This window comes from Xiphophorus hellerii, chromosome 2 (assembly GCF_003331165.1).
Source record: "Xiphophorus hellerii strain 12219 chromosome 2, Xiphophorus_hellerii-4.1, whole genome shotgun sequence".
NCBI classification, from domain to species: domain Eukaryota; kingdom Metazoa; phylum Chordata; class Actinopteri; order Cyprinodontiformes; family Poeciliidae; genus Xiphophorus; species Xiphophorus hellerii.
Window position 1 is genome coordinate 17,920,383 of NC_045673.1, and position 22,694 is coordinate 17,943,076.

A 22,694-nucleotide genomic window follows, 5' to 3' on the forward strand; every position below is an offset into this window, starting at 1 on the left:
GTGTTATGATGGCACAATGTGCATTTTTGTTGAATATTAATTTAACTGAACAAAAGTTAAATGCAATCATATGGGTAAAAATAGATTATGACAGGATTCTCTTTGACAGTGTCTGACTAAATGATGGACCACAAAAAAGTCTAGCACAACCACTGATCTACACAGACATAAAATTGCGCACAGGTTGACTGTCCAGAAGGTGATTGCACTGGAATTGATGTCGGGGTATCAGATTAGAAAACTGAGTAGTGTTGTGCTACATTTTTCAGATTTTTTATTCATAAAAGATCTTGCAATCTATGTATATTTTTGTTCTTCACTTCACAATTATTCACAACTTTATGTTGGTCTTTCTCAATTAAAAAACTGAAGTTTGTGACAGTATCACGGCTAAATGTGAAGTATACTTTGAAAGGCAAGATATTTATTTCATGAATGGAGCAGTTATAAAGGGAACATAGCTCTATTTATCAGACCTTGTTGACTTAGCATAGACTTTATGTCTACAACATAAACCAGCTGTTTACATCAGAGAAGAGCTATTGACTCAGAGTTCAGGTAGTGACAGGATACATCACAAATTCTTCTTTTATCTTGGATTAAAAGCACACGTGTAGCCTGTGGACAGTTCTTGTTACATAACAGGATTTGTAACCCATAGCTACTTTTAGCTTTCAAGGTACCAGTGTGTTGGTGTGTCCACTGGTGTGTGTTTGTCAGAGAGGGACGTGAAGGTAGAGGGAGATGTGTGAGGACTGGAAGTATGTTGTCACTTTGTGATAACCTGCTTTGATGTCAGAACTTTTGCAATCGTGTTTTAATCTGTTGGTGCATGTGTTTGGGAACATGTTTGTCTTGGCAGGGATTTTTTTCTTCTCTGTGGTGAGGCAGATGGCCTTAGTGGATGGCAGCCCACTGAACTGGTTGGCAGCTCTTCTGACATTCTTTAATGCCACGTTGACACATGATCACAGCCAGTATTTGTGGAAATACTGTCTTGTGCTCACAGATCTGTGAATCACTTTACTTGAGGCAACAGATATGCATATTGAGGCCTGTGACATTAACAGGAGTATTTTTTTCAACATCATTTCTATTTTAACATGTGCAAAGCATGAAATAATTTCAGTTTGAATGAATGCTTGGTATGCTCTTGTCATAAGGAGAAGTACTTGCACGCAGCCTCTCTGTAGGTGCTGCAGTGCTCTCTTGAAGTCAGCCTCAGCTTAGACAGAGCAAGTTGGTAATTGGATTCCTAGAATCTTCTTATTCACTTCAGTGAGACAGCATGCAGGCGACAAAGTGCCTGCTGTCTTGAGGCGTCATCCATGCATCCCTATGGGAAGATCAAGGTAGCTTTACCAAGACTTGCTAGATGAGACTGTGGCTGACACTCTCTCCCATCTGATGCTGTAAGTCTGATTGGGAAACTTGATTTAGATCTAATACATGGCTTCACATCCACCATCCTCCGCCCTGGCAATGAGGAGTTTATACTAAACATCTGGATAAATACCAGATCAATTTTGTTTTTGTACTTACTTATTTGAACCATTCAATTTATATTTGTGGCACACTATATTAGTGGCACACCACAACAGTAAAAGTGATATATTAGTAATGTATACTTTATATATTAGTAATGTATGATTGGTGGTGGCCCAGGCCATTACAAAAACCGATCACCTGTATCTCAGCCTGCAGAGGCAGCATATGGCCCCCCTTTCCTTCACACTGCTCTAGCACAAATCCTATCAAGTTTGTTTGTAACTTTAACGCTCTGAGAGTAATGGACCTTACCAAGCTCCGCCCACAACCGACCCACGTGACCACAAGTCTCACAAACAAAGCCTGCGGGCGTGTTGTTTCTATGTAAACATGACTCGATTAGTGCATCATTTCTACCGGATTTTCACAATATATCAGCTACTACAATGGACAGAGGAACTAACAAGTTCAGGTCACCATCTGGGAGGAGGTTACTGGTTTCTCAGTCACAAGCTGGTTGCAAACCTGAGGCCAGCAGGTGTCAGTCAGTTATGGTAGATCTGAACTTTGGTTTGATGACGTCAATATGAGAAGCTACAGACTGATAGGAGGAACCAAAGAGCTCTGTAAAGGTAAAGGCAAATCTTCTGAAGTTGGGATATAATTAATTTAATTTAACATAGTTATCACGGTAGAAGCCATTTGTTTGTTAAAATTTTATGAAATATATTTGTTCTATTTGATGTTTGTTGTGAATGATGTATACTCACAAACGAACGAGGTAATTAGTCCAACGTTTAGAAACTACAGCGGCTGTAATGCGCCACAGCAAAGGTAAAATAACCCGAACAGGTGATCAACTCAAAACCACTCTTACCTTTTTACTCTCTCTCTCTTTGTAGTTTAAGCACACTTGTTACCGTGGCAACCGGCTGCGCCCCGCAAGACAAGCAAAGATTACGTTAAAAACATAACATTCAGTCCGTTACGATATCAAGTTTCCAGGCTTGATATTTATTTCTCGATTATTAATCAGCGCTTCCCTGAACACAGCGATGGTTGATTGACTAGCTGTACTTGGTGCTAGCGTGGCTAAAACGAGTAACAGTTTAGTCCAAAGCCTTTTCTGCTAAAATAAAAATCTTTAGTGTATGTCAGATACAGCACACATTGCATATTGATCTGTTTAGCTAACGTAAGACTGTGTAGCAGACAGACTTCAAGGTGTAGAAGTTGTATCAGTGCTGCCATTATGCTATACTTAGCTAACGGGAAGCGTCTGTTTGTGAGACGGCCACGCACGTGACCACGTAGAATGGACATCAGCCAATGAAAAGCGGCCCCTCTGGTAAGGTCCGTTGGGGAAGTTTGCGTCTTCACGTCGGTGACATAAAAAAAAAAAAACTAGAACTTGACAAGGGTATGGAGGCTCACTGCAGAAAAAGACATTTGGAGCAGCCAGACAGCAGGTAAAGCAGTGCACAATTGCCAACACTCACCCGGATTAGCGTGACGGTCAGAAAACTAAGCAAATAAAAGTTATCGGGCTAGTGGTGTAAAACGCTGGGTTCTGCGCTCGCTGTTAGACCGCTGCTATCGAGACGTAATGTTTCAAGGACGTAGCGCCGATGGCTCCCCATCAGACAATGGACTCTTATCGCGAACGTCTTCTTAAAGCTGCAGCATGTAACTTAAAAAATACGTATGTATTAAAACTTTCGCTATGTCCTAACACGAGACTGATAATCTGTGAAAACATTTTTTTTCAAGCTCCTCCTTGTTTTATCCAGAAACACTGCTCTCGGAAACAACCAATCAGCACTAGCACAAAACACCTAGCCATTCTTTTAGTCAGTTTTGATTTAGTAACTTATTATTGTTTATTTTAATACAACCTGCGTTTAACTCTGAATGAATGTTTCATTTTTTAACTTGACATTATTTGATATAGTGAATGGTGTGAGATTGTTTTGACTTCATTTATAATTTAGGGTGTTGAGAGCCTGCACTCTATTATTGTTTTTCAGATACAAGTTTTTCAGCTGTGCTTTTGACTGAATACTTGCTAAATTGCTAAAACCCTGCTCAAAAATGGACTCCTTAAAGCTCAGCTGAACTTTGCAGCCTCTCACATGGACAAACCAAATGTCTTCTGGAGAAAAGTTTTAATTTAATCATTTGGCATCGTAACCGGGAAGCTGAGTTCTTAAAACCAAAGAGCACGCTACCAACTGTCAGTAATGTTGGTGGGGCTGTTTTACAGAAGGCTTGTTTTACTGCCAGGGCTGCTGGTGTATTGCACAATAAAGACACAAGAATACCTTCAAATTTACCACAAATCAACTACTACATAGTAAAAACATAATATGATGTCCAGACAGGACAAACTTAACACCCCCCATGCCCTCTCCATTGTCCTAAAATATTAGTTAAACTCCAAACATTCAATCCAAGTCTTAGTTTTGACCTTGGAAGGTCAGGTCTTTGTCTTGGTTTTGGCCTTGGAGAGTGTGGTCTTAGACTTGGTCTTGGAAGAATATGTCTTGACTCCATTCCTAGAGGGTAAATGTATATTTTTGAGCTTTGTGGATTAAAAATACAGTAAATTCACCAAAGTTTTATTTTTAATGCTGAAATGCATAGTTACAAGCCCTACTTTATTAAAAGACTAATGTCACTAGGAGCAAATGTAAACTCCTGACTGGATTGTACACCTCCTCTCATGTATCAAGAATAACATGCTAGGAATGATAACTTTGAAAGAGGAGAGTAAAACTAAGCACAAAAAATCAGGGAAGATCACAACTGTTAAGACTGATATTTTGAATTGGATTTGATAGATCTCTGGGTTAGACTGCATTGCGATTAGCTCAGCACAGCTTACACAAGAAACAGTGACATTTATTACTATCCTACCTGATTTATGTGTTTCCATCTACAGGAGAGGATTTATCTCTCACATACTTATACCCTTAGTTGAGTGTCTGTTGGTGCTTCATATTTCCCTGTTTACTTGTCTCTCCTCCAAACACATACAATTACATGACAGCTGTCACTTTTTGTAATCGCATCTCTGCTACTGTCTCTGCACCGTCCTCCAGGCCCAGACTGGTACCTGAACAAGGTGAAGCTGACGATCACTGATGTCAACGACAACGTCCCTGAGTGGAATATGAAGCCATACCCATACTTGGCTGTTGTGTCTTCCGAGGCAGTGGCAGGAACATTTGTCTACCAGCTACAGGCAATTGACGGGGACTGAGGGCAAAAGTGGAGAAGTGGAATACTTCTTGTCAGATGGTAAGCTTTTTGTTGCTCTAACACATAACAATACACAACACATATAGAAGTAAAATACATTGTGCTGTTAGGTACAAAACATGGCAGATGGAAATGTATGAAAATGAATACGTCCAGGTTGTCACCAGCACAGTTGTTCAGACAAAAAGCCATAGGCATGCAGATTCTTTCATGCATTCATACACGTTTTATGTGTCCATTAGATTATTTATCCTTTTTTACCCACTTTCTCTTTCTACCTCTCCATATCCATCCCACTTTGTCTTTCTCTCTCTCTTTTTCTCTCTCTCTTTCCTGCAAACACAGCCACTATCACACAATCCCACACACAGCCAGAGGCCTTCACAGATTTGTTTATGCACTTTTCATGCACTCTTGTCTGTCTGCTTCTTTCTGTTTCATACAGGGAATCATGCAAGCACACATTCACTCATACACAAACACATACAGTGGGCTGCTGGAAGCCTGCCACAATAGTGGACCCCCTGGTGGCTAAAGGGATTGAGGGCTGCTGGCAGAGATTGGGGGATGTGCTGATGTTGCTTGTGGGGTTTACTGATTTACCCTGACTTGTGGTTTAACTGTAATCAGGACATCCCACAGCGTCCTCATTCTGAGTTGAAACCCCAGTTGCACCCGAGCGCTCATTGTCTTTATAACTATGCTAAGGACTCTTTAAAGTAGTGGCGTTTGTCAACGGAAATTTAAATCAGTTCAGCCGAACGGACTTCTCTTCAGAGTAATTTCAACTCCCTGTTTGGATTTCACCCATATTTGTCTAACCCTCTTATCCACTGCTTAACATTAACACCGTTATGGGATGTCATCAGACGAACTGACCTCTTGATGACCACAATTTGACCCAATTCTTTAGAAATTGCCAACAGCAGAGCAAGTAAAATCCCCTGTGGAGTTTTCTTGTGAAAGTATTAAAGTTTGAACCTATCATTGCCATTAGATAGAATAGGGGAAAAACTGGATATTAGAGTGTTGTATGTGATTTTCTTAGCTCCAGGTCAGTTTGTGCCTCCACTTGGTACCTACGTATAGTGCCATTAGATGTTTGTTCAAAAAAAGGAAAGAAAGTGTACCCATGTACTTAAACCATGGCAAATCAGTATATTTATTGCATTTCAGAGTATTTTCTGACATTATATCAAACTAAAAACTTTCCGTTTTAAGTCAGTGAGGATTATCAGAAATATTTTTGATTGGCTGAATTTCAGAATAATAAGTTTACACACAGAAAGATTATTATCCCTTCAGACAATTTGGGAAAGCTAAAATTATGCTGATGCCGAGACGCTGTAAGACTTTGATATGATAAACTGCAGCATTTGAGTTAAGTTAGTTAAGCACAGCTGGGGAGGTATTTAAAGACAACACTGCACACACACGCATATGCACTCACACTGGTTTCTTGCATGAGATCATGAGAAAGTCAACAGAAATTAGAAATCATCACAGGGTACAATTTCCAGAGGCCTTAAGGTTCCACACTCATCTGTTCAAACTGTTTTAACACAAGTATAAATATAATTGAAATTTCTTTCTCAGTGAAGCTATTTTAATAGGAGATTTGCTTTCTAAAAATGCTTGTTTCAGAATTGAGGCCGAATAATTCTTCAGGACTGCCAATCTGTGAGCTTCACAGACTGTCTCTCCTATATTTTATATATTTTGTCTGGCCAATATGGTATTTGGCAAAAAGCAGTTTGTGAACAATATTTTAACCAATTTTGATGTAAAAAATTTCTCTGGCTGAAAATATAAATGTTGCAATCGTAAAAATGTTATTTTTACATAGCAAATAAACTCAACATCAGTGCATGTTTTCTTTAAAGAGCATTATTGGCCACACCTATTCAAGCAGAACCATAAGATTACAGACATTGCAAAAACCTCATGTATGCCCTGCTCACAGAATCTCCTTACTCTCTGCCATGCTACAACTTCTGTCAGCAGTGCGTGTTGGGAATTCTCAGACATTGCCACTGACGATGGTGGATAAATAGTTTTTCTGGGACAGTAAGGCCTTTCTCTGCCATTAGCAAATTTAGCAGTGCGTACGTGATTAAAGTACTTGATGTACATGAGTTACATTTAATCAAAGTGTGCACTTATATTGATCCCACCTGTAAAAGTGTGTTAAAAGCCTTAAAAAATAAAACCAAAATTTTTGTTGTGGCATAATCTAACAACGACAACTTTAGAAAATAATGGAAGCAACATTTTCTGTAAATAAACATATTTGAGGCCTTTTTTCAGTTACAATTATCCATCCATCAATTTTCTTCCACTTATCCGGAGTCATTTACAGTTAATTTCTTTTTAAACTGATAAAAGCTTCTGTGGTTTTCTAATTGTCAATCCACAATATTTTATTAAATATAAATATAAATATGAGTTGACAGCAGTTTTCATCATTTTAGTTGTTTTTATGTCATGGAGCATAAAAATACAGACCACTGGTTTTTTGTTGTTGTTTTTTTTTTTAGCTTTTAGAGAATTTCAGCACAGAGGGCTATCTTGCAGTCACCATATCCAGGAAAAAAACAATTATATGTTGTCTACATACTAATCAGTTGTACGAGAATGATCCTAGAAAAAAAATTAAATAAATAAAAATAACATTTCTATCCTTCGATCACATAAGTATGAAGTGTTTGCTGTAAATTCCTTGGACTATAACATTGAACAAACCTCGGCTATAAGAACTCTTGGTAATTTTTGGAAAATCACATCATGCTCACTGCCTCTAATACCTTGTTAGGGTGCAAGCATCATGAAGTTGTAAACATAACAGGGGATTTGAAATTTAAATTAGGCAGAGTCATTAAAATGAAAATGGATTGGGTATTTCAACTTAATTATTCGAGACATAAGGCAAAATGCACGCCTGAATAGTTCACCAGACAAAAAATTCTTCCATAGCAATCTCAGCACCCCCGACCTAAATCCTATGGAAAACCTGTGGAAGAAAGCTACAACAAAGAGTAGACCAATTCTCTGGACAATGTAGAGAAATTGTGTAAAGACGAACTGTCAAAGACCAATGTCTCTGAATGCTGCGCCTCAGTGAAATATAGTAGAGCAGTAAGTGCTGTCCTAATGGCATAATGGAGTTGTCAATATTGTCCCTCTTGTTATTTTGTCAAAAACAATTATTTCTTTACATATTTTTATCACATAATCTTTTTGAGGAGCGCCAACCAATCTGACTGGCTTTATAACTCATTCGGGGTCATTCCCATACTCCCATGTTGCTCTAAGTACTCAAGTATACATTTATATCTGAAATTGGTTTCCAACCAAATGTGATTTGTTCCTTTTGAGGAATGCTTTCAGCACTCATCAGTGACAAGCTGCTTTTAAGAATTACTATATCTAATTCACTCCCTATTGTTGCCAGTCTTTTTTATTTTTTAATTTGTGAGGCATTAGAGAAAAAAAATCAATGTGTCCAACACCAGATGGGATGAGAACCACAGTGGGTATGGCAGCTCCGTTGCAGATGATTTGCACGGAATTATTTTGATCTTCACACAGGATTTACTGACATCAAGAATTACATTTCTAGGTCTCATTTTAATTTCATCTCTTGTATGTTCACACCTATTAGAGTAAATACATTTGATAATGATCCTTTGTGGGTTTTTTTTTTTAACTCTCCATCAACAAATATCTAACTTGTATTGCTGCAAGTTATATTTTAGAAGGTTTTCAAGTGCGTCTGATATTTTCTTCAGTAAACTATCTACTAGTTTATATATAAATGTTATATGAAGCAATTGTTTCTAACACAACACCATCATGGGATAATCTTGACTGAATGTACTTTTCTTTACACAGACAGTTTACAAGCAGTTCAAAAAGCGGATCTCCCCAAGTCACAAACCACTGGTGTCAGCATATACTAGTATAAATGATTGAATTTATAAAGCAAACTTGTATTCAGGCAACAAACATGGTCCTTCAGTAAATAATCTCCCTCAAATGCATTTTCTGCAGAATTTCTGTACCAAGAAAAATGTTTTACTAAATAAGTTGATTGTGCTGTGTCATTATTGGCTACCGTGAGACATTATATACCATATATAGGAAAGTTATGGAATGTCTGGTTTGAAATATTTTGGTTGCTTTGCTTTATTTGAACTCTTCACAGGTCAACATTACTGTCAGCATTCGCTTATGGGGTCTACCAGCGATTGAGCCTTGAGGCCAAAACTACCTAACAGCCATAACTGTCCTTCCAACTTGTAAATCCATTTGGATTACTAGTTAGAGGTCTTTGACATTAAATAAGTGGTAGTTTATCTCATATTTGTTAGATTTCAACAATGCAATTTTTCTGTGGTATAAGTGACATAATCTGCCAGCTGAGCTCATACTTTTTTTTAGCATTATTCAAGAATTATTGACTTAAAACAAACTCCTATATCTTGCCGAAAAGTTACTTGTAAATTAGTTTGGTCTTATTTTAAGTTTGCTGAGTTATTTCAACAAGTAACTAGACATCACACTTAATCTAATGATCAAATTTATTAACTGACTTTAATATTTTCATGTACTCAAAATGGAAAACCTAGTAACTTTTTATTTAATATTCACAACAAAAAAAAAATCTGTTTTGGATCCAGAAACAACAAAACTCTTAATTGAATTTTCCCTACAGGTGGTGATGGCTGCTTTGCTGTGGACAGGAAGACAGGCCAGGTGGTCACTACGGGGCTCGTACTACAGAGGGAGGGAGAGTACCTCTTAAGCGTGGTGGCCCTTGATGGGCTGGGAAGCCACAGCGCACCTGCCATGTTATCTGTAGTAGCAGGGGCCAGAGCACCGCAGTTTACCAACACCAGCTACGCCATTTCCATACCAGAGAACACCCCGGAAGGACAGCCGTGAGTTCTGTGCATGTGCTATTCTTTTTGTGCAAAAGCAGGGATTCATTTCCGCTCTTTGACAGAGAGAGTCTTAAGAAATTATTTTTTTTATATTGTTTTTGACGTCATGTTAAAAATATTTAGCCTTTACAAAATATATTACACTGATTAGATATCTTTCTTAGGTCTTGCCTTTTAATTAGACTGTTTTTTCCCCAGATTTAGCCACGTATTTAGTCATGCTCCAGCACCTTTAAACCAATTCTTGCCACAGTAAGAATAATTGCATGACCCAGGAGAACTGCAGTTTAACAGAGAACATTTCTAATTAAGATTATATTCTTAAAGTGAAAATTGTTGGAGGAGTCAAACCTAGATTTTTTTGAGCTGAAAGGGGAAAAAATGGCTACCTTGGGAAGTTTCTCTAAAAACATTTGACTTCTGAAATATTATAAACAAGCAAACCAAGCAGGATGTGCAGTAAAAACATATAGAAACTATAGTCTGCAGTTGAACATATGCATAAAAAAGCACTGAAAGAGAGACAAAACTGCATGTGGTGTCTGAGAACTAATACTATGTTCACACAGCTGCTCTTGATGCTCAATTAAAATATTTTCAGAAATTACATTTTTGGATGGTCATTTGTATACTAATAATTAAATGTGGCTGCAAAGAGACTTCTGTGTGAATGGTTTATGACCTCAAAGCGACTCATCCCTAAAAATTAGACGGCTGCCTTGCATAGTGCTTGATCACGTTTTTCACACAATCTTTTACTCATTGACTTTCACAGTTTTTGAAAGCACAAAATTCAGAGAAATACATAATTTCTAGCTAATTGTTACATTGGTGACTGAACATGTTAATTAACAAATCCCACTTGTTTTTCAAATTAGAAATTGGGTTGTTACTTGTTTGCTGTTGTATGCATAAGTTTGTACTGCGGGTTCTCTGATTTATTTCTTCTGAACCTTTCTTTTGAGAAGTTTCTGGTAAGGCAAATGTTCTTCACTAACACCTTTTTATCTGTGGGTGGTTATATTTATCACAGTTTTCTTTTCATATCAATCTCGCAAATAATTGATACCAAAAATGTCTTCATTTGACTGAAGACAGCTCAAATTCCAGAAGCAGCACTTGTATTACAATTTGACAGCTTTGGATCTAAACATTTTCTCTATGCTGGGACTGTATATAGTTAGGTTGTTGTGTTGCTGGCAGGTAAACGTCCGACCCAGTCCCAAGCCTTTTGCCACCTCTAACAAGTTTTCTTCACAGATTGCTCTGTATTCAGCTCCATCCGTTTTCCCATTAAATCTGGATAGTTTCTTAATTCCTGTTGAAGAAAAAGATGCAGCCACCACCATGTTTTACCCTGTGAATGCTGTGTTCATTGCTAGTATGCTCCCAAAGTTTAGTCTTGCTTTCAACTGGCGATAGTAGGACTTCCTTCCATGTGCTGCGTCCTTTGCATGACTTATGACAACTGCACAGGACGTTTTTTCATCTATGCCTACTTGGTCTTGGTTTATCAAAATCCAAATAAAATCAACTGACATTGTTCAAACTTTTCAACTTTTGAAAAGTTGAAAAGTGTTGCAAGCTACAGTAACTAACTACATGGACTAGCAAGGTAAAGAAAGACTGAGTATGCGCTCATATTTGAACAACTACTTAAATGAAAAAACAAGTTTACAATATCATGCATGCAGGCTTACACGTGTGCAGTAGGTGAATTTTCTCACATACTGTTTAAGATTTGTGCTAATAAGTATTCATTTGGTCACACTGTGCACTTGAGCAAGCATTGACAATCATAATCGCACACTATTAGGGGAATACAAACTCTCCCCTCAAAGCAAACACTGGTGTCTGCATAATAGTGTGACATTATTACACACAACTGACAAGAACTGATTGACCGTGTTTGTAGCACGCAGGCAATGGAGCATAAAGTAATTGATTTCATTATAGCACACTGCTGATGCAGGAAAAGAGGATTTCGATTCTAATTCTACATGGGCGCAGCTGAAATCAAGTAACAAAGGCTGCTTTTTTCAATTTCTTTTAATCACCTTCTCTTTGTTCCACAGCTTCCTTGTGGTGTTAGCCATTTCCTTCCAGAAGGAACAAATCAGCTACAGCCTGCTTATCAATCCCAGCAGCCTTTTCAGCATTCAGCAGGACACCGGAGAGATCAGCCTGACCAGGACGCTGGATTATGAAAGTGACCAGAGACGCTACCTTCTGATGGTGCGAGCCAGCGAGGAGCCTGGCAGCCTGAGTGCTGCAACAGAGGTTAGTTTAATTAGAACATGAAACAGTGAGTTAGTGATCATCAGTCATGAGAGTTCACACACTCTGGTCAACTAAACTCAAAACTGAGGTAGAAATTGATTTTTTGTGTGTGTGTGTGTGTGTGCGCGGGCGTATGTGTGTGTGTGTGTGAGAGAACAAACAGAAATCCATTATTCTGGTAAAACAAACTGAAAGAACTGCAACTTTTCATTGGTCTGGCTCTGTCGCATAAAACTAGATCTTAAAAAAATATAACTTGGGAAGACAATAAAGCGAAGCAAAGCTCATATTTTGTTATGTTAATTGTTGCAATGTACTAAACTTATGCCAGATGCTAAAATTAGTGTATAGGTCATGTTGTTCATTTTAATGGGGGCGTCCTCCTATTTTGGAAACATTGTGCTCCAGTTATGCAAAATATATTAATAAATCATTCTGAATAAGTGACTTTTTTTTTCTTTATAGAATCAGTCGCTTTTAAAAAAACTCAATCAAAATCGAAAGCACAATCACCCTTATTTGAATCAAAGCAAGTCCTGCTTCAAGTGCAGTATCTTTTGAGTATGCAGGTTTTTTGTTTTTTTTTACATATTTGTTAAAACTGTCACTATGTTGTGATAGTATAGCATGAGACAGTTGATATGTGAAAAGACAGCCAGATGTCTCTCAATCTAGACAGATAGCCACACTGTCACACCTAGTAGAAGGAAACAAACGCACCCAGTATAATACTTGCATTCTATTGGCTGAGATGTTACCAGGCGACAATGCTTCTCTGTTCCTAGCGCAAGCAGAAAATGATTCGCAAGAGCGCAAAGAGGTTTGCAAATGGAGATTTGATCCGAGCTGAGACAAGTTTTGAGCCCGAGGAGAAAAGGTTTGAGAAAGCACCGTGAATGTTTGAAAGAGAGCAGAAGTTTTGAGTAGAAGCATTACAAGTTTTGAGAAGGCATGAAGTCATTCTTTCACACTGAAAATGTAAGCACAAGTACAAGTTCTCAAAACTTTTAAGTTGTGCTAAATGTGTGCTCTCGAATTATGGCAGAAAAATTACCCCATAACATTAACCTAGTACTTAAGCAAACTGGTCGAAATGAAAACATCTTCATTAGAAGTGCATTTGAGTTTTTAAAAGACTGGATTTGTTTTAGAAGGTATTTACCCAGAACATTACAGCAGTTTTGTTAATGTCTCTAGTGTGTTATTTTAATGCACTTTAAAGCTACTGATTTTTAATGAAATGTGTATGTGTTGATTATTAATTTGAATGTAGCATTGGAATAGCTCTCACAAAAAATATACATAAATGACTGGGATTTTTATGACAGTGGAGACAATTCTCTTACCGTTTTTAAATTAAAGCCAGATGTTCAACTTTGTACACCGTCATTTCTTACTTTTTATTTTGTGTTTAACTGTGTTCACATTCATCCTTTCTGCTTCATTCCAACACAAATCCATGTGCATTATTTCCAAAATTGAAAGACTTCCATTTCTTTTCAACTCTTGATATTTTAGGACTTCATGGAATTTTATTCATCATTTCTACTCATTTGTTTTAGTTTGAAAGTCACTGTTGTAGTTTGCTTTGTTTATACATTGTTGTATTGTGAGAATGTTATTTTGTGTGTGTTTTCTTTCCTGTGGTTTTATCAAGCCTCATTGTATTCTTTTGTTTTGTTGGGGTTTTTTGTTCAGTTGTGCAGTGTTTTCATGCAGAGCTACTGTAGCCAAGGCTTTGCAAAAAAAAAAAAAAAATAGTGATTAAAACTCAACGCTGACCTATTGACACCATACTTGGCCATAGCCTCAAAGGAAGAGCAGCAGAATTTGTCGCTTTCTGCAGAAATGGGACGGCTGAGTGGTTTTGAAATGTTAACAAGTGAACCATGGGGCTCAGGGATTTTGTTCTGGGTTTTTTATTTATATATATATATATATATATTGTTTTAAAAACCTTTCGTTTCTGGGTTTTGGAAAGTGCTTCTGTGAAAAGTTGAAATGTAGGAAACGTCTTTTAGATTTCAAACTTCAGAATTTGAACTACAGGTAATCAATTTTAGTTAAACTATCAATCATTTCAGGTTTATCTAAATTATTTATTTTCAGATTTAGTTACCCAGTTATTATGTCACAGGCTACCTTTACACCACATATTTAGCATGGGAAAATCCTTTCTGTACAGCTACATGTTTTGGAATAGGAGCTGGAGACTGGGAAAAACCTTTCCCAGCTATTTCAGGACTATTACTCAGCTGTCACTTCACACTTTACACACTGTGGTGACAGGGAGCTTGTAGGACGGAGGACAGTTAAGGGCTTTTTGCTGAAAACACACACACTGCAGCACTCACATGCTGAAAACATTTCTATTTTAGACTCGGGAAAAATCATGAAGTGGAAGATAAAGGATGAGTTGAACGGGCAACTAGTGGAACTAGAAAATGCAATTAAGATTAAGTTTTGGGGTCAACTTTCTACAGAGCATTTGATATGGTTGTCTTCCGGATTTGAGAGCTAATAAAGAGTGGTTAATTTTGTGTTCTTTCACAGTGATTTTTCCTCTCCCTCCCTTTCTCTCTCTGCCTCTCTGCCTCTCTTCTGCCTCTCCGGCACTAATCAGGTTCAGGTGTTGATAACGGATGAGAACGATTGTGTCCCAGAGTTCCTCCAGTCCATCTACAGTGTAGATGGAGTCCCTGAGACTGTAACCACAGCAACATCCCTACTGCAGGGTGAGACTCTTTTGACCTCAGATTTCCCATCCATCTGTTTCCTTTATAAATGGAGTAGGGAGACTTTTAGATTGTTCCCCTTCTCCATTTCACAGAAGAAAACTGTGGATGGATTTTAAATTAAATCAAAAGTTCCAGCTTCTGTGAGTCTTCTCTGTTTTAGCGTATTGATACATAAAGGCTCCATTTTTGCCTCAGAACATCAGCTGCTAAAGTCCATGAAAGTCTGTCAAGATGATATGAATTTGTTTGGATTTATTATGGTCTCTCTAACCGATGATGTAATACATTCTCAATTTTTTATAAGAATAACATCTGATTTAAATTATGTGTCTCAACTCTGGACTGATATCCACTATTACTGTTTATATCTTGTACAAACTGAAACTAATTAAGAAAACTCTCAGGCTTAAAATGGTACGGAAATGTTCTGTTATCCAAATACAGATGTTTGTTTTTTTTAATGTTTGACATATTTTGACACTTTTTCACAAGCACTCCACTTCCCGAAGAAAATTACACTTTTGATTGCACTCATGAGAGTTAAGTGTAAGAAGATGCTGTACTTTACATCATTCAGATGCAGCCTGAGGGAGAAAAAAAAAAAATAAAAACAGATAAGGAAAACACACAGACAAAGCTACTAACAATATACTATGAATAAATATAACATATTATTATTAAGTTTTGCCTATTAAAGTTCATGTCATTGTTTAAAAATCAAACCAGATATTTACATGCATTATAGAAAAATGCAACATTTTTCCTGCTGTCTAACAATAAATCAGGCAAAAACTCCTCTTTTTAGTCCTTTTGGATTATGAACACAATTAATATTTGTAGAGTTTCATCAGACATTTCTCCAAAATGTAAGGTCTTCTGCAAAGTGCAGTCTTGCTTTTCAAATTTCCTCTAGAATAATGACATCTTCTCTGAGTGGCCTGTTAGCCAGCATCTTCACAAGGTTTGCTACTTTTGTTTTGCTGTTGACTATTTGCACCAAAGCATGTTTATCGCCTAAAAATGTTTGAAAAGATGAACGTGACACCATAAGTCATCAGAAAATTGAGCCAGACTTGTGAAGGTCAACAACTCTTTTTCTGCTGTCTTGGCTAATATTTTTTAAATTTTTCAATGATCTCAGGCAAGTTACTCAGTGAAGCAATGTGTTTGAGGTTTTGCCTTGAAATGCATTCACAAGTATGCTTCCAATTAACTCAAATACTGTGAACTAACCTATCAAAACTTTGCATGGTCATGACATCATCCAGGCTCTCCCAAATGTTGCAAGGCACAGTGATCTCGGCCATATGCAAACTTCAAAATTGAAATGCAGAAATTGAAATTAAAACTTGTCACACTCACAGCTCTCTGTACAGCGCAATTAAACATCTTGTTTGAACTATATCATTAGTTATATTTTGTAACTGTTCAACATTTTCTCTCCAATTAATTTTTTTTCCTCAGGGTTTTTGTTTTATAAATGCAATAGTAATTACAATTGGATAACTGAACTGGTGGCTGAATGAATGATATGGAATAGGAGCACATAGGAGTACTGCTGGATATATTAACTTGAAGAAGATCAATAAGATATAGAGACAACATTGCTGATGACCTTGAAAGTATGAAGTATGATTTTTGTAATCCTTGAGGCCATTGTGTTCAAAGCCTCAAGGAGGATAATTTATTAGATTGTTATATTACCTCAGCAAATCAAATATTAATTGGCTAACTTCATTTTGAATTCACTCTGATTATTTTTGACTATAAAGTTTGATCATCTAAAACATTTAAGTACAGAAAAAAAAGGAAAAACAGAATATTTGTTAGGGGAAATGGACTATAAATCAAAATGTTTATTCAGAAAACAATAAAATATAGAGTATAAATGGATGCCATGTAGAAATAGTTGGAAATGGAGATCCAGCTATAAGAGAAAATGATTAATAGGTAGTGGAAAAAAGTGGAAGTGAAAGAATCAATTTGAAGGAGAGAAAAGAAGCTTGTAGGGTTGATCTTTAAAAAAACTCAATCCCAGCTAGGAGGAGTGGGCAGAATTGTGAACAGACATAGAAATAGAGGAAATTTGTTAATCTGGAGGACTGCTCTGCTAACCAATAAAATATCAAAGAAAATCAGCTTTTCACTATCAGTATGTCCCCACAGGGCAAAGGCCCACTGAAGTTGACGACAAAGTAGATTAAACTCACAGAGGAGCTTTTATTGGAGAAGTGTAAAGGAAATGCAAAATTTCAGTCTCTTTAACATTTAATGAGTCAGTGAAATTATACGAACCAAATTAAAAGAGTATCATAAATTACCAGATGTGATTTGTTTTACAAGGTGCTAAGATGAAAAAAGAATGAGACATTAACACATGCAGGCTGCATGTGATGCTTGACATGCAGCAAATAAACACATCAAAATAAATTGATGTATCCAAGTGTTGGGAGCTGGCAGGGTTGTATGTGTTAAACAGAGAGTTTAAGTGAAATTCACAGTGGTTGTGGCTGCGGTCTCTGGAAAAATCTCATCACACATCAGAGGCAAAGCTATAGTTTTTCTGTGTAATTACCTTAGAATGTAATCATTTCCAGCCAGGCATACACACATAAGTGCTGTTCATTTAATTATTTCTTTTCCATGTCTTTAAGCCAATTTTGGCAAATGATGGTAATCAGTCTAGCAAGGAGCATTTTGTGTTCTAATAATTGTAGCTGTCTGAACTTATGATTTATTACATGTTATGCAAGGCCATAAAGGGATAATGATCTACAAAGATGTGAAAATATTCATCTGCACATGCCATGCCATGACATGATTTTTTTTTCATTAACTGCTAACTGATGATCCTGATGTCATGTGCTCCATTTTGACAGTTTTAGCCACAGACTGTGACTCAGGATTAAATGCAGAGCTCACCTATTACACCCTGAGCCCGGATTTCAGCATTTCACCCCATGGGACTGTTTTCCCTGCGAGGCGGCTTGATTATGAGCGGCCTAATCATTTGTATGAGTTTGTGGTGATGGCAGTGGACAGCGGGGATGAACCTCATTCTGGCACCGCCACAGGTCCGTGTGAGGATGGCTAATGTCAACGATGAGGCTCCTGAATTCTCTCAGCCTGTGTGAGTTTCTTTATTTATTTGCATTTAAAGAACACCATCTTATTCTTTTGGGCATATTTATGGGAAAGTTGAATGTTGTAATCTTATTTGTCTTCTTTTACATAAGCTGGACAGTACAGTACAGATCAAAAGTTTGGACACACAGTTGTGTCCAAACTTTTGGTCTGTACTCAATACAGACCAAATGTTTGGACACACTTTCTAATTAAATTCAATGAGAAGGTGTGTCCAAATTTTTGGTCTGTACTGTATATGAATACACAGTTCCATCAAAATATGTTTGCACAGCTGGTAAAGATGTGTAAAAAGCATGAAATAAATTTCATATTTAACTGCAGTACCTATACCCTTAAAGACCTTGTAAAACTTCACACTTAATATGAGTACATTCAATTAGTGCCAAAATAATCCCATATTAAGAGATAACTGAGCTGCAAAATTGCTTGTGAAAAACTTACTGATACCAGTAACAATAATGGTAAAATAAAAATAAATGGATCATTGTTTTTAAACGTATTTCATAATTTTTTGTGTGTGTGTTTCTAGGAACTTTTAATTATCAATCCAAAACTTTCTGCATAAACATGACATGACACAGAGGCCTATTACTTTTAGCTACTGGCAACTGGGCAAGAAGTCTATTCTGCCTATTTTTTAAGTATTTGCCCTGATAATGCAGGAACATTTCATAAATTATATTTCTGTCATTTAAATAATCTTCTTTATGGGGACTTAAAATCATTGATTTCGTAGCTGCATCTTAGGAGAATAGCTGTGCATTTAAGAATTCCTGTTGAATTCTCCTTTCTTCTCCTTCCTGTCACACTAACAATAAACAAAAATGACACCGTGCCACTGGAAACCACGCATGCTCATGCCATCACACTGCCTCCGCTTGTTTTACATGTTAAGCTTCTATTCATGAGCTGCTCCGAGCCTTCCGCCTACTTTGTTCCCAATTGTTAATCTGGTACATGTTGACCTAAGTTTGATGTCTTCAAAGACAGCTGCTTCAGAACTTTTTTGGCTTTTTAAGATGTTTTGTTGGCAAAATCTAATCTGATCTTTTTCTTTTCTCGGGGCTGACAAATTTGTATCCTTTGATGAACTCGTTGTGCTCCTGTTATGCCTTTTGATAATCTTTGACTCAGGAAGTGATGTATACCTACTAACTAAGTGTTTGCCACTTGCAGTGGTAGTATTCTTTGATAATCCGTTTTGTGGACCTTAAGGACCTTTGCGGTTTCTCAGCTAAAGCATATGTGTACAAAACATCCATGCTTGTTGCTACACATGGTAAAAATGTATAAAAAATGTAAAATAAATCCATCCTTTATTGTTGTAGTATAATCTTTCCCATATAAACTAAGTGTTTATATTTTCACGAACTCAGTGGTCCCACAATTAATGGCACCCCTAAAGGCTAATTAAAAATAAATAAAAAAGAAACTGTAGATGAACTTGTTTCTTTGTGATATAAAATTAGACACTAATGGCACATGTTATAGCCACTGTCTGCTTCCCAAGATCCAAGTTCACATTTTCACAAATCACAGCGAGAAAAATAAGATGATGGGTGAGGTATAAAAAAATCTAAAAGTCAGATTTATTACTGCAGCAAAGAGTGGCAACTTGGGATCACCAGGTATCCATTATCTAATTAAACAAAACTGGCATATTAACTGGTTGCTTGAGACACAGGGATGTGTACAAAGTGATTTGTGATTAGTAAGACATTTGTCGCAATGTATTTTGCAGAAATGCACCCGGAAAGCAGTGCTGATATTTAGCTTCAAATAGTTCTCTGTCACTATCTGGATTTTGTATCTGCAGGAGACATGAATAATTTTGAGGAATGTTTATCTGACACGGTGAGGAATTATGTACATTTATACAATTCTTCACTAAGTAACTGCTATAATAATAAGACTATCAAATGGCTAAAAACTTCTGGGTGGAAATTGTTTATTGCTTATTTAAGGATCCCCTTTAGTCTCTTCCGTAGTAGCGACTGTTTTTCCTGGGGTCCACACCAAACATTACAATAAAAACATTCTTTACAAGGCAATGTTGTTGTCCACTGAGGATGCTGTCTGCAGAAGAGTGCGGCACTCTTTCTACGACTGTTTTGTAAAAGCAAAACAGAGGATGCAGGAAGGGAGTGGGAACCCCCTGCAGGTAGGGGCGTGACGTATAATGAATTGAAACGGGCGTCCCCGGGTGTTCTGCACCGTTGTGTGAAAAGTGTTCACAATCACGTGACTGCGCTTTGACTGTTCAGCTTCATATGAAGCGTGTGGGAGTTTTAACTTAAGATGTTTTCTTTAGAATAATGTAACTAAGATTCAGACTTTTAGCGACAAACACTCAAAGTGGGTTTGATATTAGATAAATGAGAAATATGAGCAACAGAATCTGATGATGAGTGTTATGTATGGTGGATGAACTGTGCAGCTCTGAGCCCGTTTCTGTTTGAAAGAGGAACTGTTAGGGGGCATGCCATAATAAACTTTTGCACTATTGGAATGTTTTAAATACAAAAATCTGTTAAAAGAAAACTAGAAATGGGCCATCATTTGGACTTTTACCTGTATGATTCAAATCATTTACCTAAATATTCATAGAAATAGTTCAGCAGACAGAATTTCTACCCTTTGTTCTACTGTGGCACTGAGGATTACATTAAAACACTCTTAAAGTGTCATTCCATTCTTACTTAATATGCTGAAAATGTGTCTTCATCAGGGTTGTAATTAAGGGCGAAGGATGATGTTTATTACTACTAGGCTCTAGCTTGCCATATGAAATTGGAGAATAATTTGATTAAATTGTGCATATTAAATTGCAAGGAAAAGAAGTTGGCTCAATTGGACTTTGACTTTATGTACCTATTCTCGATTTTTATTTCAATTTTATATTTTTTGATAAACATAATAAATAATACCTTTATGAACTTATTTGACTAGTGTCAAGAAAATCCGAGCTCATCCCACTTCCCCATGCTGGAGATTTTAGTTTAACAGTAATAATAAATAAAGTTATCTTTAAAATGAATCACTCAAGTGACACCAAGGCCCAACAGTAGACTTAAGTGTCAATAAAATAAATCTGGTTGTGTGTGTTGTTTTTGTCTCATGCAAACTTTGCTTTAATTCTACTTTTTTCTATCTAATCATAAGAAATCATAGTCAGTCAGAGAGTCATGAAGCAGGAAAAGCAGGTTTCCTGGAAAAAGAGGAAGTAAGTTTCCAGCCTGCAGATTTATAAAAATAGCTGAGACTATACCTTATTTTAAAGCATGAACGTTTTAAAGAATGAAATCTAAACATTTTGAGTAATTTGATAAGATTCAAAGTAAAATACTTATATTAATAATGGTTTACTTGTAATAATATTTACACGTACATTTGTGGGAACACTTACAAGAAAAACAAGTAACTGTAACTTTAGTAGTAAATAATTAGAATCATGGATTATTCTTGGTTTCTTTTCAGAAAAACATCTGTAATAACTCACATTAAGATCATAATAAGAGTAACTAATAAGTTATGGTTATAAAATCATAAATGAATGATAGATCAGAGAAGCTGAAGAAAATAAATGTGATATAAGTTATGGTTATAAAATTATAAATGAATGCTAAATCAGAGAAGCTAAAGAAAATAAATGTGATAAATGTGATTTTGACATTGAACTTGAAATGGTGTAAAAGGTGTAAATGCAATTAAACATCACTGATATGTTGGAGGTAGAGAGTAGGTGAAAGGTTGTGCAGGCAATGGACATAGGAGGTTGAGCAACCCTGACATTAGCACAGACATCAGGAAATGTCTGTAAGACAGTGATGGATATGAGATCATCTGTCTGAGCAGTCAGAAACCCTATAAAAGGTGGGTGCAAAAGAGGAACCTGTTGTTGGATCCTCCGGGCAGCTTCGAGCCAAGAGATGGACAAAGAACTCTGCAGCTGAAGAAGAGCCGGGGCCACAGAGCTGAAGACTGTCCTGCTCATGGAGACCAACCCGTCAGGCCCACAACCTGTGGCTTCGAATCGCACTTCTCTCATCGGCTGGGTTCAGACCCCAAAGACAAAGATGAAGACAAAGATAAAGGCAAAGACAAAGAAGAAGAACTGGTGCCTTTTTTCCTGCCAGCACCAAGTCCTGTGTGACCTCACCATCCATGCGGAGAAGAAGCTCATCAGACCTGCGGAGATCCCTGCCTTCATCGATCAACATCTTCCTCCTGCTGCAACATCTTCTTCATCATCAGGCCAGGTCTGGGGTTCGAAACGTCAAACTCCGTCCGTCTCTCTCAAAGGTTCCCTTTTTTTTAGTTCTCAGTATCAGCAGTAGGGAAAGATAGACTAGATGATTGATTTTACTTATTTGATTATTTCTGCTACTGAATTAAGCTGTACTGACCCTTGCAAAAATGCCTTACTAATAAAATATTTAGCATAAAGAAAATCTAAAAGATGTTGTGGACATTCAGTTAATGAGTCACCTTAAAGTTCTTTGATGGTTGTAAAATAGCTGTGATGTTTGATTCTGGAGAGGAAAAAGTTTAAAATGTTTTTAGGTTGCTGGTAGCCCAAATTTAAAACGTCATCCTTGGGACTCGCCCGAGTCACTAAAACCTACCTGGTTCAATAACAAATGCAAGTTGTAAAATAGAGAACGAGCGACCGTTAACAGGTGTGCTCTGTGAAACTAGTTGGCTGTAGGCTGCTCAGTCTGGCTAATTCACAGGGGGAAGAAGGGTGGGACACCTGGATGTAGGCCGTCAGAAAACCAGGCGAATCGTTTCTCGAAACCAGCTTAAACAGAGTTTACTTCAGTTCTGGACAGGGTAA

General features: G+C 37.1%; 1 protein-coding gene across 1 annotated transcript in view; it reads left to right on the forward strand.

The window, feature by feature from the left end:
- LOC116737429 (neural-cadherin-like) overlaps positions 1 to 22,694 on the forward strand; it is a 142,592-nt gene that overhangs the window by 45,296 nt on the left and 74,602 nt on the right. The window contains 7 exon segments of the mRNA XM_032590565.1: positions 4,590 to 4,747; positions 4,749 to 4,788; positions 9,464 to 9,689; positions 11,768 to 11,972; positions 14,596 to 14,707; positions 17,590 to 17,783; positions 17,785 to 17,840. Coding sequence (XP_032446456.1) covers positions 4,590 to 4,747; positions 4,749 to 4,788; positions 9,464 to 9,689; positions 11,768 to 11,972; positions 14,596 to 14,707; positions 17,590 to 17,783; positions 17,785 to 17,840 — 991 coding nt within the window.